Source organism: Borostomias antarcticus, assembly GCF_949987555.1.
Source record: "Borostomias antarcticus genome assembly, chromosome: 6".
NCBI classification, from domain to species: Eukaryota; Metazoa; Chordata; class Actinopteri; order Stomiiformes; family Stomiidae; genus Borostomias; species Borostomias antarcticus.
In genome coordinates, this window is record NC_140239.1 from 16,407,890 (window position 1) to 16,429,601 (window position 21,712).

Genomic DNA, 21,712 nt, shown 5'->3' on the forward strand with positions numbered 1-21,712 from the left:
GAAGTCTATGGCAGACCTTGAAACCCCTCATCAGCTTTGAAACCTATCTCCTCCTTCATTTTTTGTGCTAGAAACCTCCTTCAAAGTTTAAAATGTTCAGGACCTTTCGGTGAGTAAACTAACCATTCAGATTTTTGAAATTCCTTATAGTTTTTATGTAATTTAAGTTTGTTTGGGACCCTTTTTAACATTGAAGTGGATGTGTGGAATGTTCAGTTTTTACAGTGTAGCAGCTCGTATTTTGAAAACATCTGCATGTTTTGTAAACTGCTGTCGCTCCTACAGTTTTAACAGCTCATACACATATTCTAAATTAAAATGTTCACACAACTGTGCTGATTCGTACAATGTAAGTATCTAAGCCGTGTGACTTATAGTTTTAGCTGTATGACGATTTGTTCGGTAACTACGCTCTCCATTGAAACGTATGGGCCACACTCTACCTTTTGAGCTGCTCATTTTGCATTTTTACCCTTTTTCTAACTCGTCGCCATGGCTACAGTTTTTAAGCTACACGGACATATCATAGCCTTAAATGTTCAGCATTTTCTCAGGATTCCTAGGGTGTCAATATCTAAGCTGTGACCTTTATACTTTTTGAGAGAGAGCTGTCTGAAGCCGGCATGCCTTTCCATTGAAGTGAATGATGGTCAGTTGGGATTTGTGTCGTACCTGCAGCAAGGGGTGTAGCCGGGGGAGTCTCCCAGCGTGCTGTCACAGCGAACTGCGAAGTTTCAGCCGACACCTACCATACATGACAACAACACGCAGCATTTGTTTACATCCAGTTCGATGGGGTAAGCTATATTGATCTAGTTCAGTCCTGTTTACGTTAACGTTAAAGAATGAACGTCTGAAACGTCTCACCTTATTAGCTAGCCTCTTTCTGGACTGTAGGTATACGGCCGTTGGAAGAGCTAGCTCTCCGTATCTACAATTGTCCCATCGTAGACCAGCTGTCCTTAAAAATATCTCCGCTCTTCTAACAAGTGTTGCAGAGAAATTTCAAAGATACTGACTCACTCGGGAGGGTTTCAGCATACGACGGTGGGTTTAGAACGCTCGGAATTGCTAATAAACATGTTTAATATATCTTATGTGACCTCTGTAAAACTGCCTTCTGAAAAAAGGTCTGTCTTCGTCTCGTTTGTTATTGGTGGTGCGCCACGCAATCTCTGCACTCCCTAGCGCCATCGCTGGTAGGAGGATTGTGTGCAACAACACGTGATGATTATTATTACATGCTTGTCACAAGATTTCGTGAGATGTCAGTCATTATGTGAAGCTTATAATAAATAAATGTTGCCTGCACTCCCTAGCGCCATCGCTCGTAGGAGATTTGAGTGTAACAATAAACACGTGATGATTATTATTACATGCTTGTCACAAGATTTTGTGAGATGTCTGTTATGTGAAGCTCTAAAAATGTCGGAGCCTATATGCAACAATTGCAGAGAACAAATAAGGAAATTCGAAGGATATTTCAGAAAACCCCATTCATCCTTGTTGATGCCCCTTCTCTCCCTCCCTCCTCCTCTCTCATGCCCAGTTCCTGGATTTGACCGTCTGACATCATCTAAGGCTAGAAGAGCACGCACCATTATAGGAATCATCATTAGAACATGTATTCTTGTGGTAGAAATGCTTTTATTCACCTATTGACATTTTGTGTTTCCATGCCTGGAAAACGCTTTTCTCAGCGAGAGAAGTGTGTTATGAACATTTTGACTGTACATGCACTGATCTGTTTGGAACAAAATGAATGACCCTATCATGTAGAAGAGCACACACCATTATAGGAATCATCATTAGAACAAATTATAATGTTTAATCATTTTCAGGCTGTAAACTCATTAATTTCCAAGATGGACGATGACTTGGAGTCTATGGACATTGACCATGGAGAGTTAAGGGCTATAAATGTGCAGATATGCCATCCTCCTCCCTTACATTAAATAGCATTGCTAAATGAATGCTGCTTGTTGTGTATCACACATCAGTATACAAGGCTGTATACTGATGTTGAATGTCTTTATACATCTTCCGTACGTTTTTAGCAGTCAACTCCTTCATACTCTGAGCTACTTAAAACCATTGAAGTATCAGTAAGTTCTCCTTTAATCACATTTCAGACCCATTGTAAATATGTACTAGTAGTGACCAAACATATTTCTTGGCTTGAATTTAAGCAGCTGCTGGCAAGATTGATATTTAAATTACAGATTCAACTTAATTGTCATTGCAAGACTCATAAGTACCATATGGGGTACCTACATGTACAATAATGTTATTTAAGTCAATGTTGCACGGCCACAGTAAGTGAATTGTATGTTCTATGCTTTACAAATGCCCACACATGTTATGTGACAGATTTCATGTACAAGTTATTTCAGATTTGTAATATCTTTTATACTTAAAAATAAATAATTCAGGCTCGCTGGTCCTGGACTGTAAGGAGTGCCGTCCCCTGGTCCTGGAGGCCGGGAGGTTCCAGGTCATGGGGATGTTGGTGGACTCATCTAGGACCAGAACACAGAGGTCACTTGCAACAATATCGCTTCTTGATTCAGTTCTGTGTTAGGGGAATGGCTTTATGATCAGAGAAAAACAGTATTTAGCTCTTGTGAAGCCTTTTAACTCAAACTGTGTGTTCTAGTAGTAGTAGTTGCGTAAATCTACTGTATCTCTGTAAAAGGCACTGGGCAGGGCTGAGATGATTGTGTTGCTCGGCTGGAATGAGGATGATAAACATCATTTAACTCAACCCGGACACCGGGTGCCACCATACTACCTACCATCAGCCAATAGACTTTGCCATCTGTGCCCTATAGAATGAAGTACATGCATCAATATCAGGTAATTAAAGACCTACACTTGTTATTTCAAAAAAGGTCTTAAAGTTATGGGCATAGCCATGCAATTCTATACAACAGAGTGAAGATATAATAACATGACACAAAATACTATATTCTATTCTATCCAACTAGTCTTGTGTATGGCATCTATGCATTCGTGTTAAGAGTATGTTATCAGTCACCAGATGTCTGTCTTCTGAGGAAACTGAATGTGGTCAATGACTTTGATTAACCCTCAATGCTGGTGGCAGTAATGTTTTTTGTCTGACACAAAGCCCAGTTGATGTCCTCTGCACTAGGCCTGATGTAATCAGACAAACAAACCTCAGACTCATATTCAATATTGATCCAGTGAAGGATGTAATTATAAAGCAGTAGTAAACAGGACAGATGTGAGACAACAGGCATTGTAGGTGTTTAATCAGTGGCAGTAAGTAGATCCATGAAGAGGTCTGTAGTAACATGGTTGAGCAATTGTGATGTTTAATTACCTTACTGCATTGCACTTTTTAAACATAGGCTATCAAAATGAACTGTTTGGTATTCAGCAGTACAGTTACCTTGAGGTTCAGCATGTCAAACACCTCCCCTAACACTCCTGGTTCTTGTTTGAAGGGTTCTGATGACAGGGGGAGGAATCACCATCTCCTGAGGCAGCCTGTAGCAAAACAATAGTTTTATTGCCTTTTTAAAGGTGTCATTCCTCCATCAATCACTATCACACGTCGGTGTCTGTGTGCGTGTGTTCAGGTTTCTGAGTGGCAGTCGTGATAGCAAGGCCCGGATTGAGCACTACCAACAACAGGAGTGATGACAATGGGTGGTAGCTTAGATCACGTGATCTCAAATTCTCAGGATGGCCATGCCAAGTTACATGGGTGGGGGAATAGACTGGACCATTTAAACTCTACCTGGACATATTATGAAATAAAATGTTTTGATGAATGCAAATTGGTGTCTTTGTTTATTTGAATAATTTGAATACATTTATTCTAATTATAATAATACATTTCAATATTTGAATAAAATACATTTATTTATTAACATTATTTTATAACATATCAACCGACCTATTCTCACAACAAATAGGCATTGGTTATAGTACGATCATAATATAACATAGCATCAATTAGGCAGTAACAAGTGGCACAGTAATATCTTAAGTAGAATTGTAAAGAGACTCCATATATCATGTATATACAACAGCTCTTAACCAATCAGATTGCGAGCTCAGACTTATATAATACAGAGAAAATACAGTGAGGAAAATAATTATTTGATCTCCTGTTGATTTTGCACGTTTGCCCACTGACAAAGAAATGATGAGTCTATCATTTTAATGGTAGGTTTATTTTAACAGTGAGAGACAGAATAACAACGAAAAAAATCCAGAAAAACACATTTCAAAAAAGGTATAAATTGATTTGCATTTGATTGAGTGAAATAAGTATTTGATCCCCTATCAACCAGCAAGATTTCTGGCTCCCACAGACTGGTTATGTCCATGAGGCACACAAATGAGTCCTCTCCCTTTAAGAGAGTGCTCCTAATCTCAGCTTGTTACCTGTATAAAAGACACATGTCCACAGAAGCAATCAATCAATCAGATTCCAAACTCTCCACCATGGCCAAGACCAAAGAGCTGTCTAAGCATGTCAGGGACAAGATTGTAGGCCTGCACAAGGCTGGAATGGGCTACACGACCATCGCCAAGCAGCTTGGTGAGAAGGTGACAACAGTTGGTACGATTATTAGCAAATGGAAAAAACACAAAAAAACAATCTCCCTCGGTCTGGGGCTCCACGCAAAATCTCGCCTCGTGGAGCTTCAATGATCATGAGAACAGTGAGGAATCAGCCCAGAACTACATGGGACGATCTTGTCTGATCTCAAGGCAGCTGGGACCACAGTCACCAAGAAAACAATTGGTAACACACTACACCGTAATGGACTGAAATCCTGCAGCACCCGCAAGGTCCCACTGCTGAAGAAAGCACATGTACAGGCCCGTCTGAAGTTTGCCAATGAACATCTGAATGATTCAGAGGAGGACTGGGTAAAAGTGTTGTGGTCAAAAATCTAGCTCTTTGGCATCAACTCAACTCGCCGTGTTTGGAGGAGGAGGAACGCTGACTATGACCCCATGAACACCATCCTCACCGTCAAACATGGAGGTGGAAACATTATGCTTTGGGGGTGTTTTTCTGCTAAGGGGACAGGACAACTTCACCACATCAAAGGGAAGATGGATGGGGCCATGTACCATCAAATCTTGGGTGAGAACCTCCTTCCCTCAGCCAGGACACTGAAAATGGGTCGTGGATGGGTATACCAGCATGACAATGACCCAAAACACACAGCCAAGACAACAAAGGAGTGGCTCAATTAGAAGCACATTAAGGTCCTGGAGTGACCTAGCCAGACTACAGACCTTAATCCCATATAAACTCTGTGGAGGGAGCTTACGATTCAAGTTGCCAAACATCAGCCTCGAAACCTTAATGACTTGGAGAGGATCTGCAAAGAGGAGTGGTACAGAATCCCTCCTGAGATGTGTGAAAACCTGGTGGCCAACTACAAGACACGTCTGACCTCAGTGATTGCCAACAAGGGTTTTGCAATTACGTACCAAGTCATGTTTTGCGACTTTTTGTTGTTATTCTGTCTCTCACTGTTAAAATAAACCTACCATTAAAATCATAGACTGATCATTTCTTTGTCAGTGGGCAAACTGACAAAATCAGCAGGGGTTCAAATAATTATTTCCCTCACGGTATGTACTAGTAGTGACCAAAGATATTTCTTGTCAAATTAAGCGCTGGCAAGATTGATATTTTAATTACAGATTCAACTCCATTGTCATTACAAGAGTCATAAGTGCCATCTTGGGTACCTACACTAATGTTATGCAAGTCAATGTTGCACGGTCACAGTAAGTGATTACTGTGTAGTATGTTCTATGCTTTACAAAGGCGCACACGTGTTATGTAACAGATGGCATGTACAAGTTTGTGTGCGAATACAATCTGCCCCATTTCTTACCATGAGGGGGGTCCATTTTGTCTGCTTACAACAGGAGAGTTAGAGGAAAATGACACTTACTGCACTAGGGAGGGTAGGATGTTGCAGTCCACTACATGGCACAGAGTCCAAAGACCTTGTTCCCGAGGGCTCAGACTGCCTGCAGGTTCAGGAGCACACAGTACGAAGCGCCATCAGAAACTCAATATAAATCAAAAAGGGTCACAGAGCTTAAGATGTATTTTATGTATAGCAGTTAGAATAAGCGAGCATTGAAATTCTTCATTTCATTCCCACTGTACCTGTTTCTGGACGTCCTGGAAGTCACAGCTGAGTATCTCTATGAAGATGGGGACAGCACCTGCCTGGATCACCTCGTCAGTCTGGTGGGATGTCCCTGATGCAATGTTGGTCTGGAACCATGCAGCCTCAAACTGCACAAACACATCACACCAAATCATTACTACAGTACATCCGTATCTAACTGGAGTCGGTGTCAGAGTGTGTGTGTAAGTGAGTGAGTGAGTGAGTGAGAAGATGTATCTGCAGAGTACAGCTTTCCCTTCTCTTCAGAAACTACACAAAGCTGAGATCAATGAGGTATTCTCCACTCCATGCTCGGGAGAATACCTCTGATAGAATATCTACTGTACATAACATAACCAGAAGCAAATGTCAATATACCTCACATATAGCATGCAGATAGGCCTATGCCCCCCACCCCCCAGTGATTTATTTATTCATATCCATATATAGCATCCAGGCCGATATGCTTCTTCTTACCCGTATTTTATACTATATAGAAATTGTACTTATTGTGTAGTTTGTAATTTGTAAATTGAGTATTGGAGTGTATCTGTTATTGAGCATAATCTTAATAATCATAGGAGTCGGCAGCTTGTATTCAAGACTTACGTTGGCTGTAAGATTAAAGCTCACGTCTGCGTCACTGTCTTCATCTGTCATCTCCATAAACTGGCCCTCCACATAAATCACTCCAACTGCAAGAACATGTCACTCCATCAACAGCAAGAACATACATCTTCCACAGAGACAATGTCCGGTCATCTTTGTATCTGGTTACACTAATCAGATTCAAACAGACAGTACAATTATTTACATGAATAGAATGATTGATTTTGTCTGGCTGTACTACAATCTAACTCTACTTAAGTTATTCATTTATTCTGTATTATTTTAATCATTCATCCACTGATATTGTTTTACCAATGATATATAGCTAGGTTCCCACCTGGGAAACTAGAGACACCTCAGGTAGCCACAGGGTTTCTAAATTATGGCTATAGCCTACTGAAACTAATAAATAATAATTTTAAAATGATTTATATAATGTATGGTAATAGTACAATATGAAAATGTATGTTGTGAAATTGTAATAAATATTCTCAATAAAAAAACACAAATACCATCCAATCACATTCGAGGGTCACAACAAAACTGAGATGTACAAGTGTGAGAGACCACAGCTGCCGTCGACACTGAACGAGTTAGTAACTAAAGACTAAGAAGTAAGTATTTAACGTTGGCTAGTTTAAAAATTCAACTATGGTAGTCAACATGAAACCCCCTTCAACTTGGAAACCTAACTCAATCAACAACCTAACTCTTCAACTCTCATTCAAAGTTTAAAATGTTATAGACCTTTAGCTGTTTCAAGGAATGATTTAAAGCTGATGGACCTTTAAATTCGTCTAGCTAGCTAGGGTTGTTGTTCAAGTAACATTATGTAATCAAAGTTATCTTGTTAATAATATAATATGGGTGGTTGCTACTGGGTATAATTACTGCTTTAGATGTTTAGTTTATTTTTAAACAAAAAAAATCATTTTTAACGTTAGCATTAGCTAGCTACAAAAATGCTAGATATAGCAAGCTAATGCTAGAACAAGACTTCACAACTCCTCGAGCCATTTAAATTTCCCGGGCTTGCAAACCCTAAGCTCGCGAGTCATGTCAGATGTGCTCGTTTAGCCCTCTCGAGACTGTGAGACGGCCCGTCAGCAGTCGCCCATGCTGGAGGTTTTAGGCTAGTTAATAGGTCTATCTACCTGTCTATTGATCTCTAGCTAGTTAGCCAAAACCCAAGTTTAACCCTCCAGGACCCCCTCGAATATGAGATTATACATCTCAAGGGACTATCCTCAATAAATTCAATTCAATTCAAAAGCTAAGCTATTCTTAAACCTCCAAAGTAGCCAGCCGTGAAAACCCTCGGAAGGGGCTAATATTCGTCCAGACCTAGCTCTGGTCCAGGTCACGTTAACATTACTTACTTGAGGAGTATTCTTGTCTGCTTCCAACTCTCCAATGTCGCTGGCATTCACAATGCATGATCAAAACGGAGAAAATTGTCACAAACACGTGCCTCTTCACCAGCATGTTAAACAAAGCAAAAAACTATTAATACAAAAATAACTAGCTAGTGTTACGCTTCAAACAGCAGTAAAGTCCTGACACGTGTCGCCGCATACTGCCTACTCAATCTGAAATCCAAAGCAAAACACGTGACCGTGTGAACGAAGTTCCGTTACACCACACAAGGGTGTTTCCGGTCTCTATATTGATGGGAACTAGTCCCCACTGTCGACACAAGCACTAGGCGGTAGACAAACTGAACTCTGTGCCTATACTGTAGCTTTCATTATATTCACTTGATCATTATATTAATAGTGTACCTCCATGGTTTCAGTCCATGTCTGCATAAATACACGTTTTCTTTTTTTAACGCAACATGCTTAACACATAAGCCTACCATAAGCATTATTTTCTTAACTTTTTGTAAAATGTTTCTAAAATTCATTAGGGAATTTGGGAATAATATATTTTTCACTTTTATCTATTTTTCAGAATGTGTGAATTGTGGATAGAGACTTACAAAAGGATTGTGTGCCTATTGAGACATGAAAGTGGATGAAATAAAAACATTTGTGTGCCAGCCCCGTTTTTCTCAAATTGATTACAATCAATGACTGTGAATGACTAAGGATTATTGGACAATATCTTTTTCACTTTTATTTTTCAGAATGGAACTTTCTACTATACTAAGTAGCAGCAGCAGCAGCAATCCGTTTAGCCGGCCACCCACTGTGACGGTGGCTGTGGTTGCTGAAACGGAGACAAAAAAAGTCCTCAGGTGGAAGTTCGATGGAGAGGGAGAGTGCACCCCAGAGGTGACAAAAATAAATAAAATGTGTGCAGTGACGGATGGCCACACAGTCACAAAGGTGACACTCATGGAGGAACACCGGGGGAAGATGGAGGTTTTTACTCTTTCATTATCATACCCATTTGTAACTTACAGTATGTAAATGTTTGAATTTAAATATGATACGCATTTGCTCTTCAGCACAGCCACTGATATCTGTAGAAATCGGTCTTTGTCATGTGAATAGATTTGCTATTGTAGACTATTCTGGTTTGCTTTATGCATAACTCTTACCTCATAGCTCTTACCTCTTTTTTCCATGTGTATTCCTTGCATGTCATTAGGCAGGGAGGACCTACATCCTAAAAAATTATGGCCTGTCAGATGGAAGGGAGGGGACCAGACGTTGCCTGATTATTAGAAGGGAGACGCAGGTATTTAGAACTACTCCTATCCAGGTGCCCCCTCATGTGGCACAGGAGGCTGCCCACATAATAAATCCTCCATCACCCACCCTGGACATCAAAAGTCGAGAGACCGGACGGCTCATGTCCTTGGAGGGGCGAGTAGTCGAGGTTAGTTCAAATTCTGAGTTTGAGGGGTGGGACTTAATACTTCATAAATGGCTTTTCAAATTCTGACCCAAAGACATGAATATACAAACACTTCACTCTGGCTTACTAGAAGTCTCTTCAACTACTGGTAATAGACCAGTTGGAGTAGGCGGGATGGTATATATGCTAATAAGATACAATTTGTTATATTTTTGTCCATGCCTGAATATAGACCTGTGTATTTAACACTGTGGTTAATTTATTTTAGGCCCAATCTTAATGCATTATATATTTTCCTGCTATTGTTGTAGATCTCTTCCATCCGGAAGTGTAGTGAGAGATCGGGAGACTACCCCCTCAGGAGGGTAACCTTGGAGAAGGTGACTATGTTTTTTGAACAAAATCTGACTTTATTGTATGTAGACTACTGCATGTGCACAGCATGAACAACAGCAAGAAGAGCCACTACTATAAATATCTGTCTATTTTCAGAATGGCGAAAGGGTGGCAGTAACCCTCTGGAGGGAGGCCACCCTCCTGGAGCTCATCCTGAATAAGGACATAAAATTGACTCATGTCAAAGGGAGCACAGGGCCTTATGGCTACATTGTGCAGAGCACAAATTTCACCGACATAGAGGTAAAGTGTGTTATGCTAAATGTGGGAAAACAGGATTTTACAAATTTCTTGGGTTATGTCCACAAGCTTCATATTACCAGTCCTGAATTAACTGTACACTACACATATATGAAATATGGAGAAAAAGTGCCTCAAATTAAATGTGTTTAGGACTCTGTACGCTGAACCCTATGGCTATGTTTGATTGTCCTCCTGTAGTACCTCGCTGAAACTGCAACAAGTCAGATACTTGAGATCGACGGCTTCACAGAGGGGTCTGAGGGGTGTGAGGAGGTCAGTTTGATCCTAATCTGAATACCTAGAAGCTCTCGATTTGAAAGGTAGGCACTGGCTCTGCCCCTATGCCCATGTTTTGTTGCGCTTTATTCCAGACCACCGTGCTGCTCACCAACGGTGAAACCCTCAATGTGGCCACATCTTTGTGGGAAAGTGTGTTCGGCGTGGAGGATATTCCCACAATGCCCTGCAAGGTGAGAGGGACCATTGAAGGCAACGTCATCACCTGCATGGAGAAGGAGGGAGAGGCGGGAAAATATTTTTTTTTTTTCTTTTGTTAGTTTTTTTGGGATGATGATGTTTTTTGTGGGGGGGGGGGGGGGGGGGGCGAGTTTATTGTTTTGAGTTTAAATTTAGTTTAGTTTTGTATTAAATAAATAAATATTTGGACAGTTGAAGACCTATCAAAGTTGTGTTCATTTCAGCTGTTTTCCAATTCTAATAAGGCTCTCATAAGTACTTTTGATTACTAAAAGCAGATACAGGTTTCATCCCTGGTACATTAACAGTAATATAGTAACAGTTATATTTTATCATGTACATAAACATATTTAACAATGTTACAACACAGCCTCTGAGGCGGCTAGAGACACACGGTCTTCACTGGTGAAGGCAGGTGGGTAGCCCGGCGCGGCCTACACTGTTCAATACCGGCTCTGACCCAAGGGGGCGGAGTCTCGCCACCACGCCACTGAACACGCCACAGACACCACAACTCAGCCCTTGAGTGGGCTAGAGACACATGATCTTCACAGGTGGGTGCATGGCGATTGCCCGGATATCATTGCACTGCCCCCAACCGGCTCTGACCCGAGGGGGCGGAGTCTCGCCACCACGCCACGGACCTCACAACACAGCCTCTGAGGTGGCTAGAGACACACGGCCTTCACTGGTGAAGGCAGGTGGGTCACCCGGTGCGGCCTACACTGTCCACAACCGGCTCTGACCCGAGGGGGCAGAGTCTCGCCATCACGCCACTTCAAAATAGACAGATATTTATAGTCGTGGCTCTTCTTGCTGTTGTTCATGCTGGGCACATGCAGTAGTCTACATACAATAAAGTCAGATTTTGTTCTAAAAACATAGTCACCTAGTCTCCCGATCTCTCACAACACTTCCGGATGGAAGAGATCTACAACAATAGCAGGAAAATATATAATGCATTAAGATTGGGCCTAAAATAAATTAACCACAGTGTTAAATACACAGGTCTATATTCAGGCATGGACAAAAATATAACAAATTGTATCTTATTAGCATATATACCATCCCGCCTACTCCAACTGGTCTATTACCAGTAGTTGAAGAGACTTCTGGTAAGCCAGAGTGAAGTGTTTGTATATTCATGTCTTTGGGTCAGAATTTGAAAAGCCATTTATGAAGTATGTGGGACTATAGTCAAGTTAGGGACATTCTGAGGCACCCCCCATCAACTTGTTTTGTTTTTGCATTGTTTATGTACTGCGATACTGTATTGTTTTATTCACTTGCAATTGAGATATTCATGTGCATTCATCACTTGTGATTTCAATAGATTCATTATGGCTAGAACGAGTTATGCTCCCAAGGGCACAGTAGAGGGCAGCAGTGGGCGTTGGGTACAGGTCAGGACGTCAGTGCGTGCGGACGTTCAGTTCTCCCAGAGGCAGCGTAGAGAATGCGAGACTGCTGCGTGAATGATGTGTGCCACGTTTTGTATTTTGCAGGTGAGATAATGTGACAAAGTGTATGCAACGCCACTGTATGATGAATATGTAATGTATGGAGGATCTGCAATGTAGACGTTCGTTATGTTGTAATCTACCGGAGTTTTGCTAGTTGCATAAAAGTACGGAGCTCCGCCTAGCAATACAGATTAGCCATGTGGCGTTAGCTAGCTGAGTGGTTAATGTCACGTTAGCCAGTAATGGATCAATGATGAATGTGTGTAGAATGTTATCAGTGTGTGTGTGTGTAGAGAATCCCTTTGATTATTTAGCGGATACTGTGAATTCCGTGCTCTAGATGTGACATTATATTGTTTAGTGAACATTCTAGGTTGCGCATGTTCAGCAAGATTTCTGTATCGCGCACGAGCGGACGTTCAGTTCTCCCAGATGCAGCGTAGAGAATGCGAGACTGCTGCGTGAATGATGTGTGCCACGTTTTGTATTTTGCAGAGATAAAGAAGACATAAAAATCCATGCATGCCTGGAACTCCATTCTTAAATGTCCAAGTGTGCAACAAGTATTGAGTCCCACCCCTCAAACTCAGAATTTGAACTAACCTCGACTACTCGCCCCTCCAAGGACATGAGCCGTCCAGTCTCTCGACTTTTCATGTCCAGGGTGGGTGATGGAGGATTGATTATGTGGGCAGCCTCCTGTGCCACATGAGGGGGCACCTGGATAGGGGTAGTTCGAAATACCAGCGTCTCCCTTCTAATAATCAGGCATCTTCAGGTCCCCTCCCTTCCATCTGACAGGCCATATTTTTCAGGATGTAGGTCCTCCCTGCCTAATGACATGCAAGGAATACACATGGAAAAAAGAGGTAAGAGCTATGAGGTAAGAGTTATGCATAAAGCAAACCAGAATAGTCTACAATAGCAAATCTATTCACATGACAAAGACACCGATTTCTACAGATATCAGTGGCTGTGCTGAAGAGCAAATGCGTATCATATTTAAATTCAAACATTTACATACTGTAAGTTACAAATGGGTATGATAATGAAAGAGTAAAAACCTCCATCTTCCCCCGGTGTTCCTCCATCAGTGTCACCTTTGTGACTGTGTGGCAACTAGCCTTTACCATGTCTAGGGGGGTGCTTGTATGATTTGTATGTATTTTTGTATGATGAACTGTAAACCAACAATTCTAGCTTACTTAAACAGTTGACAAACTACGACTTTTTTGGCTTGCATAATTATATTTTTAATTGACCCACATCACATATTTATGATTTGGCACAATTCAACCTGGATCAAATAATCATATATATTTCGACATTGACTTTTTTTTTTTTCAGAATAAGGTCCCATGAGGTAAACCGGAAGGATAAGGGATTTAGGTGAGATACATATCATTATTTGATTATATTAAGTATACAAACCAACTGCAAATTACGTTCTCGGTTTGGATTATTATATTTGTAATTCTTTCCACAGGAAGGGGAGGGACTTGGTGCTCTGGATTACCACTTTCCTCTGTAGGACGTTGGCCGCACAGTAACAAGTAAATTGCAGCTTTGTCTCGTGGTGAAGAAGGATTAATTGACTATAAATAAGTGCCCGTTAATTTTGACATTCAAACGCATTATGAAGTCGTTCATTTGGTTATGTGTTAGTCTGTTCAAAGATTAGCTAGCCAGCCGCGCTGTGTAGCTTCACTTCAGGTTAGCTAACGAGAAGCTAGTTAGCCAACGTTACCGTGAAATACTCGTATAAATTAGTTTCGACGCAGATCAAGTAATAATAATCTCCCTCACACTAATAATTGCATATATAGTTGCTGTAATTATACCAAACGTTAAGTAACGTTAACTCTTACTATTACTATACGTAAAATATTGTGTACTTATTATTTATTTGTTTCACCTTTGGCAATCCTGTGGCCATCAGAGGTTGCCTAGCTAATGAGCATAATGTAAATGTGTGGTGTGTAGGATCACAAATACTGATCCTACATCAGTTTGTTGGCTGACTTGACTGACTGACTGACTAACTGGTTGGCTGGCTGGAATAACAAGCTAACAATCTGCTTTATTCAATAAAGGTTAAAAAAAAGTTACTTACTGAAGCCTCATCACCTTGGCTGATCATAGTTAGAAGGATGTTGACCGTGTGTGTGTGTGTGTGTGTGTGTGTGTGTGTGTGTGTGTGTGTGTGTGTGTGTGTGTGTGTGTGTATGTGTGTGTGATCCATCCATCCAACAGGATGACCTGGGGGGCCACAGGAGCCTGGTTATTAATGGGCCACCTTACTGAATGGATGCTCTCTTCGACCCCTGCAGCGCCCGGTCCCAGCATGGCAGACTTCTCTCTTCAGTGGTGTCAGGACCCTGCCTGCAAGGGGATCAGGACAAAAGTATGTGCACCGAAGGTGGAGTTCCTGAATGATGTATCTCTGAATTCCCACATAGGGAAGGGAGGATAAGGGCCCCATTTGATCTCCTTGTGACTACAGCTGATCCAGGTCATATACAGTATGACAATGGTTCTATCACCACAGATCGGTGTACAGTCGTAAAACCTCTGTGTAGACACAAAAGGCTCCCATGCAGATCCCTCGGTTCGGTTCTGCAGGCTAGTTTACAACCATGAAGGAGCACCACATCCAGCCAGGTGTGGCGGTGGTGGGCGGCAAAATCAACGTGCTGGCAGGGTGAGAAGGGCTGCTGGGAATGGGCTGATGTACTGTTGATGGTTATTTGGCTATATAGCTTTGAAGTTATCGGACACTCCATTTGGTGTGCAGGTAATTGGATCTCTCTGAATGGTATGATATTTCAATGTCAAACCCACAATACTGAAAGCATACCCTTTGACCTCCTCAGATCCATGTGCGGTGTACAACCCTAAAACCTGTGTGTATGGGTATGAAGCGGGTGTGCTGAAAATCTGACTTTATTGTATGTAGACTACTGCATGTGCACAGCATGAACAACAGCAAGAAGAGCCACTACTATAAATATCTGTCTATTTTCAGAATGGCGAAAGGGTGGCAGTAACCCTCTGGAGGGAGGCCACCCTCCTGGAGCTCATCCTGAATAAGGACATAAAATTGACTCATGTCAAAGGGAGCACAGGGCCTTATGGCTACATTGTGCAGAGCACAAATTTCACCGACATAGAGGTAAAGTGTGTTATGCTAAATGTGGGAAAACAGGATTTTACAAATTTCTTGGGTTATGTCCACAAGCTTCATATTACCAGTCCTGAATTAACTGTACACTACACATATATGAAATATGGAGAAAAAGTGCCTCAAATTAAATGTGTTTAGGACTCTGTACGCTGAGTACGCTGAACCCTATGGCTATGTTTGATTGTCCTCCTGTAGTACCTCGCTGAAACTGCAACAAGTCAGATACTTGAGATTGACGGCTTCACAGAGGGGTCTGAGGGGTGTGAGGAGGTCAGTTTGATCCTAATCTGAATACCTAGAAGCTCTCGATTTGAAAGGTAGGCACTGGCTCTGCCCCTATGCCCATGTTTTGTTGCGCTTTATTCCAGACCACCGTGCTGCTCACCAATGGTGAAACCCTCAATGTGGCCACATCTTTGTGGGAAAGTGTGTTCGGCGTGGAGGATATTCCCACAATGCCCTGCAAGGTGCTGGGCACATGCAGTAGTCTACATACAATAAAGTCAGATTTTGTTCTAAAAACATAGTCACCTAGTCTCCCGATCTCTCACAACACTTCCGGATGGAAGAGATCTACAACAATAGCAGGAAAATATATAATGCATTAAGATTGGGCCTAAAATAAATTAACCACAGTGTTAAATACACAGGTCTATATTCAGGCATGGACAAAAATATAACAAATTGTATCTTATTAGCATATATACCATCCCGCCTACTCCAACTGGTCTATTACCAGTAGTTGAAGAGACTTCTAGTAAGCCAGAGTGAAGTGTTTGTATATTCATGTCTTTGGGTCAGAATTTGAAAAGCCATTTATGAAGTATGTGGGACTATAGTCAAGTTAGGGACATTCTGAGGCACCCCCCATCAACTTGTTTTGTTTTTGCATTGTTTATGTACTGCGATACTGTATTGTTTTATTCACTTGCAATTGAGATATTCATGTGCATTCATCACTTGTGATTTCAATAGATTCATTATGGCTAGAACGAGTTATGCTCCCAAGGGCACAGTAGAGGGCAGCAGTGGGCCTTGGGTACAGGTCAGGACGTCAGTGCGTGCGGACGTTCAGTTCTCCCAGAGGCAGCGTAGAGAATGCGAGACTGCTGCGTGAATGATGTGTGCCACGTTTTGTATTTTGCAGGTGAGATAATGTGACAAAGTGTATGCAACGCCACTGTATGATGAATATGTAATGTATGGAGGATCTGCAATGTAGACGTTCGTTATGTTGTAATCTACCGGAGTTTTGCTAGTTGCATAAAAGTACGGAGCTCCGCCTAGCAATACAGATTAGCCATGTGGCGTTAGCTAGCTGAGTGGTTAATGTCACGTTAGCCAGTAATGGATCAATGATGAATGTGTGTAGAATGTTATCAGTGTGTGTGTGTGTAGAGAATCCCTTTGATTATTTAGCGGATACTGTGAATTCCGTGCTCTAGATGTGACATTATATTGTTTAGTGAACATTCTAGGTTGCGCATGTTCAGCAAGATTTCTGTATCGCGCACGAGCGGACGTTCAGTTCTCCCAGATGCAGCGTAGAGAATGCGAGACTGCTGCGTGAATGATGTGTGCCACGTTTTGTATTTTGCAGAGATAAAGAAGACATAAAAATCCATGCATGCCTGGAACTCCATTCTTAAATGTCCAAGTGTGCAACAAGTATTGAGTCCCACCCCTCAAACTCAGAATTTGAACTAACCTCGACTACTCGCCCCTCCAAGGACATGAGCCGTCCAGTCTCTCGACTTTTCATGTCCAGGTGTGTGTGTGTGTGTGTGTGTGTGTGTGTGTGTGTGTGTGTGTGTGTGATCCATCCATCCAACAGGATGACCTGGGGGGCCACAGGAGCCTGGTTATTAGTGGGCCACCTTACTGAATGGATGCTCTCTTCGACCCCTGCAGCGCCCGGTCCCAGCATGGCAGACTTCTCTCTTCAGTGGTGTCAGGACCCTGCCTGCAAGGGGATCAGGACAAAAGTCTGTGCACCGAAGGTGGAGTTCCTGAATGATGTATCTCTGAATTCCCACATAGGGAAGGGAGGATAAGGGCCCCATTTGATCTCCTTGTGACTACAGCTGATCCAGGTCATATACAGTATGACAATGGTTCTATCACCACAGATCGGTGTACAGCCGCAAAACCTCAGTGTAGACACAAAAGGCTCCCATGCAGATCCCTCGGTTCGGTTCTGCAGGCTAGTTTACAACCATGAAGGAGCACCACATCCAGCCAGGTGTGGCGGTGGTGGGCGGCAAAATCAACGTGCTGGCAGGGTGAGAAGGGCTGCTGGGAATGGGCTGATGTACTGTTGATGGTTATTTGGCTATATAGTTTTGAAGTTATCGGACACTCCATTTGGTGTGCAGGTAATTGGATCTCTCTGAATGGTATGATATTTCAATGTCAAACCCACAATACTGAAAGCATACCCTTTGACCTCCTCAGATCCATGTGCGGTGTACAACCCTAAAACCTGTGTGTATGGGTATGAAGCGGGTGTGCTGAAAATATTGGTAATGTGATTTGTATTTTTCAATGAGGTGTGCAACCCTAAAACCTCTGTCCTGTGGACAGAAGTGGCTCCTATGTAGATCCCTCTGTTCGCGGTGCATCTGGCTCAAGGCAACGAAGGGGATGTCTCATATCCCTGGCAAGCAGAGTCTCCAACGGCAAGTTCTGGTATTCTCATAGTTCACAGAATGTACACTATATTGACAAAAGTTGGGACACCTACACATTACACCTACAGCCTTTATGACATCCCATTCTAAATTCATAGACAATAGTATGGACACAAAGCAAGGTCCATAAAGGCTTGGTTAGGTGAGGTTGGTGCAGAAGAACTTGACTGGCCCGTTCAGAGCCCTGACTTCAACCCCATCGAACACCTTTGGGATGAACTAGAATGGAGATTGCGAGCTAGGCCCTCTCGTTCAACATCAGTGTCTGACGTCACAAATGCTCTTCTGGATGAATGGGCAAAAATTCCCACAGACGCACTTTAAAAAGAGTGGAAGCTGTTATAGCTGCAAAGGGGGGACCAACTCCATATTAATGCTTATGAATTCAGAATGGGATGTCATAAAATCTCCTGTAGGTGTAATGTCTAGGTGGCCCCAATACCTTCGTCCATATAGTGTATTTGATTGTCATATGTTTTGGGCCCAGACATTAAGATGTCATATGGTTTGTAACTAGATACTTAACAGAAGAATGTTAACTAGCTAGTTATGGCACTTCTCTTCAAGGGAAACGATGACAGTTCACTGTGTCAGTGCCTTATATACCTTTTCATCAAGCAAACTTGACTTTCATTGGACGCTTCACTCTGGATCAAACATTTTAAAATATTAAAATCGTAATATTTTTTTTGTTTTGTTACTATTACTATACTTAATATATATATACTACGTTATCACCACAGATCGGTGTACAGTCGTAAAACCTCTGCAGACACAAAAGGCTCCCATGCAGATCCCTCGGTTCGGTTCCGCAGGTGGTTCCTTTTCATTTATTTTCACTTCTGCTTCCTCTCCTCTTCACTATTTTCACTCTGTATTGCTCTACTTCTCCAGTAGTGTTGTTTTCACCTGCTGCCTTTTGCAACGTGACTGAATCGTCAAGATACAAGATCAGTTTATTAGCCAGGTATATGGTTTACACATACCAGGAATTTGTCATCTCTCAAACACAACCTGTGCTTCTCTCTTAGTGACTGACTTGCAATTCACAGCTCTTTTCATTCACTCTCCCTCTAATAGCTGGTGTATTCATGTTTGATAGTGTATCTACATGATGAGTATGTTCTAACTTTGTGTGTGTCTGTCTGTCTGTCTACACAGGCTGTCAGACTGTTTGGATAAGAAAGCAGAGACCAATGAGCTCAGGGAGAAGGACATGAAGCTGACAACATCCGCTTTCAGGCGCTTGGCTCTGCCCACCAGCTGGACCAGCTCAGAGAGTCCATGAACCGCATGCAGGTAACTCCACACACACAGTCTCAACCACACAGGTAAGCCAGGACAGCAAATGGGGGAGAAGTGAGACAGACCTTGAGGTCGAACCTGTGACTCTCAGCCTCCTTCTGTTACTCAAGCCTGTCCTATAGCTCAAGCGTAGAGGAGGAGGAGAGAGGACTACTGCATGAACTAACAGCCTGCTGTCAGGCCTCTGCCTATCAGAGTTTGATGATTGAGACTGTCACTCTGAGAAAGTGAGTAGCAGAGGGACAGAGAAGCAGAGCGTTACTCTTTATACCTTACTCTGCAACTGCTGTGCTTTACAGACTCAGAAGAAGAGCTGGACAGTGCATGGCCCTTCAGCTACAGGGCAGGAATGGTCAAGCCATGGAAGAGTCGGAAGAGGAAGATGAAGAGGATGATGACGACGACGACGAGGGTGAGTTCAGAAAGCGACCCAAAATCTTTAATAATAAATGTATACCTGCACATTATGAGGGGGAGGACCCGTATGCACACACACACACATACACACACACACACACACACACACACACACACACACTCTTCTTGAAGGGTGGCTGTGTAGTCTGTGAAGGAGGAGCTGTGGACCCGTCACCCCAAAGAGACACACCTCCCACTCTGCTATATGATGCGTTTATGTTTTGCTGTGATTATAGCAATATGTGAAATTCAGCACTTAACGGCTTACTGCTGCTGCGTGAATATCCCACACACCGCCACACTAGTGTGTGTGTGTGTTTATAATGCAGGTTAAATGCCTAGATTAACCTCTTTCTTTCTTTCTTTCTTTCTTTCTTTCTTTCTTTCTTTCTTTCTTTCTTTCTCTGTCTCTCTGAAGGCTCATCTGTTCGTGTTGCAGCTTGTCTATAGGCTGTTAGTGAGACCAGTTCTACCGGGTTTGATTAAAAAGAGACTGCTGATTTCTGATCACTGTATCAGAGTGAGTGAGTCATGCTGGCACACACACACAAACAAGGTGTGAGCCGAGGTGGGCTAGGGTTGATATGAGATAGGTGTACAAGCTTGGTGGTCTTCTCTCTCTCTCTCTCTCTCTCTCAGGACTGAATGGTGAGGATGGTTTGGAAGAGACGGCCATCAAAGTCCCTGAAATGTCCAAATCACATTCAGACATGCAGCTGCTGAGACAAGGGCATGACTGCAGATACATACAGGTGAGAACAGTGAAATGTACAAATACACATACATGTAAAGGCGCACAACCCACATTCACTCATACACAGAACAAGTCACACTTCTTCCTTTAATGCCCGCTCCTTCTCTCTCCCTCTTCACCTGCAGTATTTTGATCTGGAGTCTTACTGTACCTGCAGCTGAACTGAGAGAGGGATCTGAAGATGCCATGTGTGCATGTAGGTCCTGGCTGGCATATCCTCATTACGTCCATGATGGTCTGATCTGCATGTCTGACTCTCGATTCATCACAGTCATCCTGGGCTCACACTACAGGATTTTAAAAATCAATTTCTAAATCGGGTTGCATTACACAAGGAAATCTTAACAGATATTCTTCTTGTGAATCTCAAACATGCACCCACCACAAGATTTGTGAATAAGGCATATAATCACACATCTGGGTCTGTGAGCCGATCGGGAGGTTTAAGATTTGGCCTATAAACCCCTCACATTTCACAAGATAATCTGTGTCGAACATCAGTAATGACCAACGTTCCAGACCAGATTTCTCCTCCGATTGTCGGGAGTGGTGAATCGGGGATGAATCAGCCCAAATATCCTGTAGTATGAGCTTGGCATACGACAGCCTTATTAGAGTGTCTGGAAGGGGTTGTCTTTGTGTTAGTGTGTGTGTTTTGTATGTCTGTGTGTTTGTGTTCTTATTTAAAAATATTTTTCTGTCTCTCACCTTCCTCCCTCCCTCCAGTCTATGAGGAGGTCTCCATAGACCCAGTGTGTGGCTGAAGGCTGGTCCCGGTCAAACCAGACCTGCACATAAGGGAGGAAGCAGACCGGCCGGTGCTACAGTCAGCTCCAGTCACATGGTCCTGTCTTACGCCATGGAGATGATTGCGGCCCTGGGCTGTGTGTGTGCCAGTGCGCATTAAAGTTACAAACCTATTGAGACTTGTGTTTGAGTTGTCTTTGGCATTATTCAGCTGTGATGTCCTCCCAAGTACAGTAGCCTAGTTTGATTTTGACACATTTTCCCCCTGCACTGCTGCTGTACTTTTCTGCTGCTAAAACACCCAATTTCCCCACACAGGATTCCTATCTATCTATATGTTCTCATTTGTTAATGGCAAAAACGTTTTGGGAGAGAATAAAGATGTGAGTTTTCAAAATCACTTTACACTAAGCATTTCAAGACCAGGATCTTCACCGTCT

General features: G+C 42.4%; 1 protein-coding gene and 1 long non-coding RNA gene across 7 annotated transcripts; one reads left to right on the forward strand and one right to left on the reverse strand.

Annotated features, from left to right (window-relative positions):
• Window positions 1–1,633: 1,633 nt before the first annotated feature.
• LOC311310138 (uncharacterized protein) lies at window positions 1,634–8,358 on the reverse strand. The gene is made up of 6 exons (XM_084439561.1): window positions 8,171–8,358; window positions 6,792–6,877; window positions 6,179–6,310; window positions 5,958–6,036; window positions 3,416–3,513; window positions 1,634–2,519 (listed from the first exon to the last, which is right to left on the reverse strand). The coding sequence occupies exons 1-4, from the start codon at window positions 8,274–8,276 to the stop codon at window positions 6,028–6,030; spliced, it is 333 nt and encodes a 110-aa protein (XP_084295687.1). The 5' UTR covers window positions 8,277–8,358; the 3' UTR covers window positions 1,634–2,519; window positions 3,416–3,513; window positions 5,958–6,027.
• A 5,163-nt stretch (window positions 8,359–13,521) lies between these two features.
• LOC311309906 lies at window positions 13,522–21,436 on the forward strand. 6 transcript variants are annotated; one of them, XR_014630477.1, is made up of 14 exons: window positions 13,522–13,564; window positions 13,662–13,728; window positions 14,429–15,347; window positions 15,555–15,676; window positions 16,335–17,127; window positions 17,271–17,641; window positions 17,814–18,037; window positions 18,944–19,016; window positions 19,211–19,348; window positions 19,654–19,766; window positions 20,190–20,291; window positions 20,411–20,523; window positions 20,651–20,721; window positions 21,252–21,436. It is a non-coding gene; the product is annotated as an uncharacterized lncRNA (long non-coding RNA). The 6 variants fall into 6 exon arrangements; XR_014630474.1 differs by lacking the exon at window positions 18,944–19,016 and adding an exon at window positions 18,793–18,864 and having other exon boundaries at window positions 17,271–18,037; XR_014630475.1 differs by having other exon boundaries at window positions 17,271–18,037.
• Window positions 21,437–21,712: the final 276 nt, after the last annotated feature.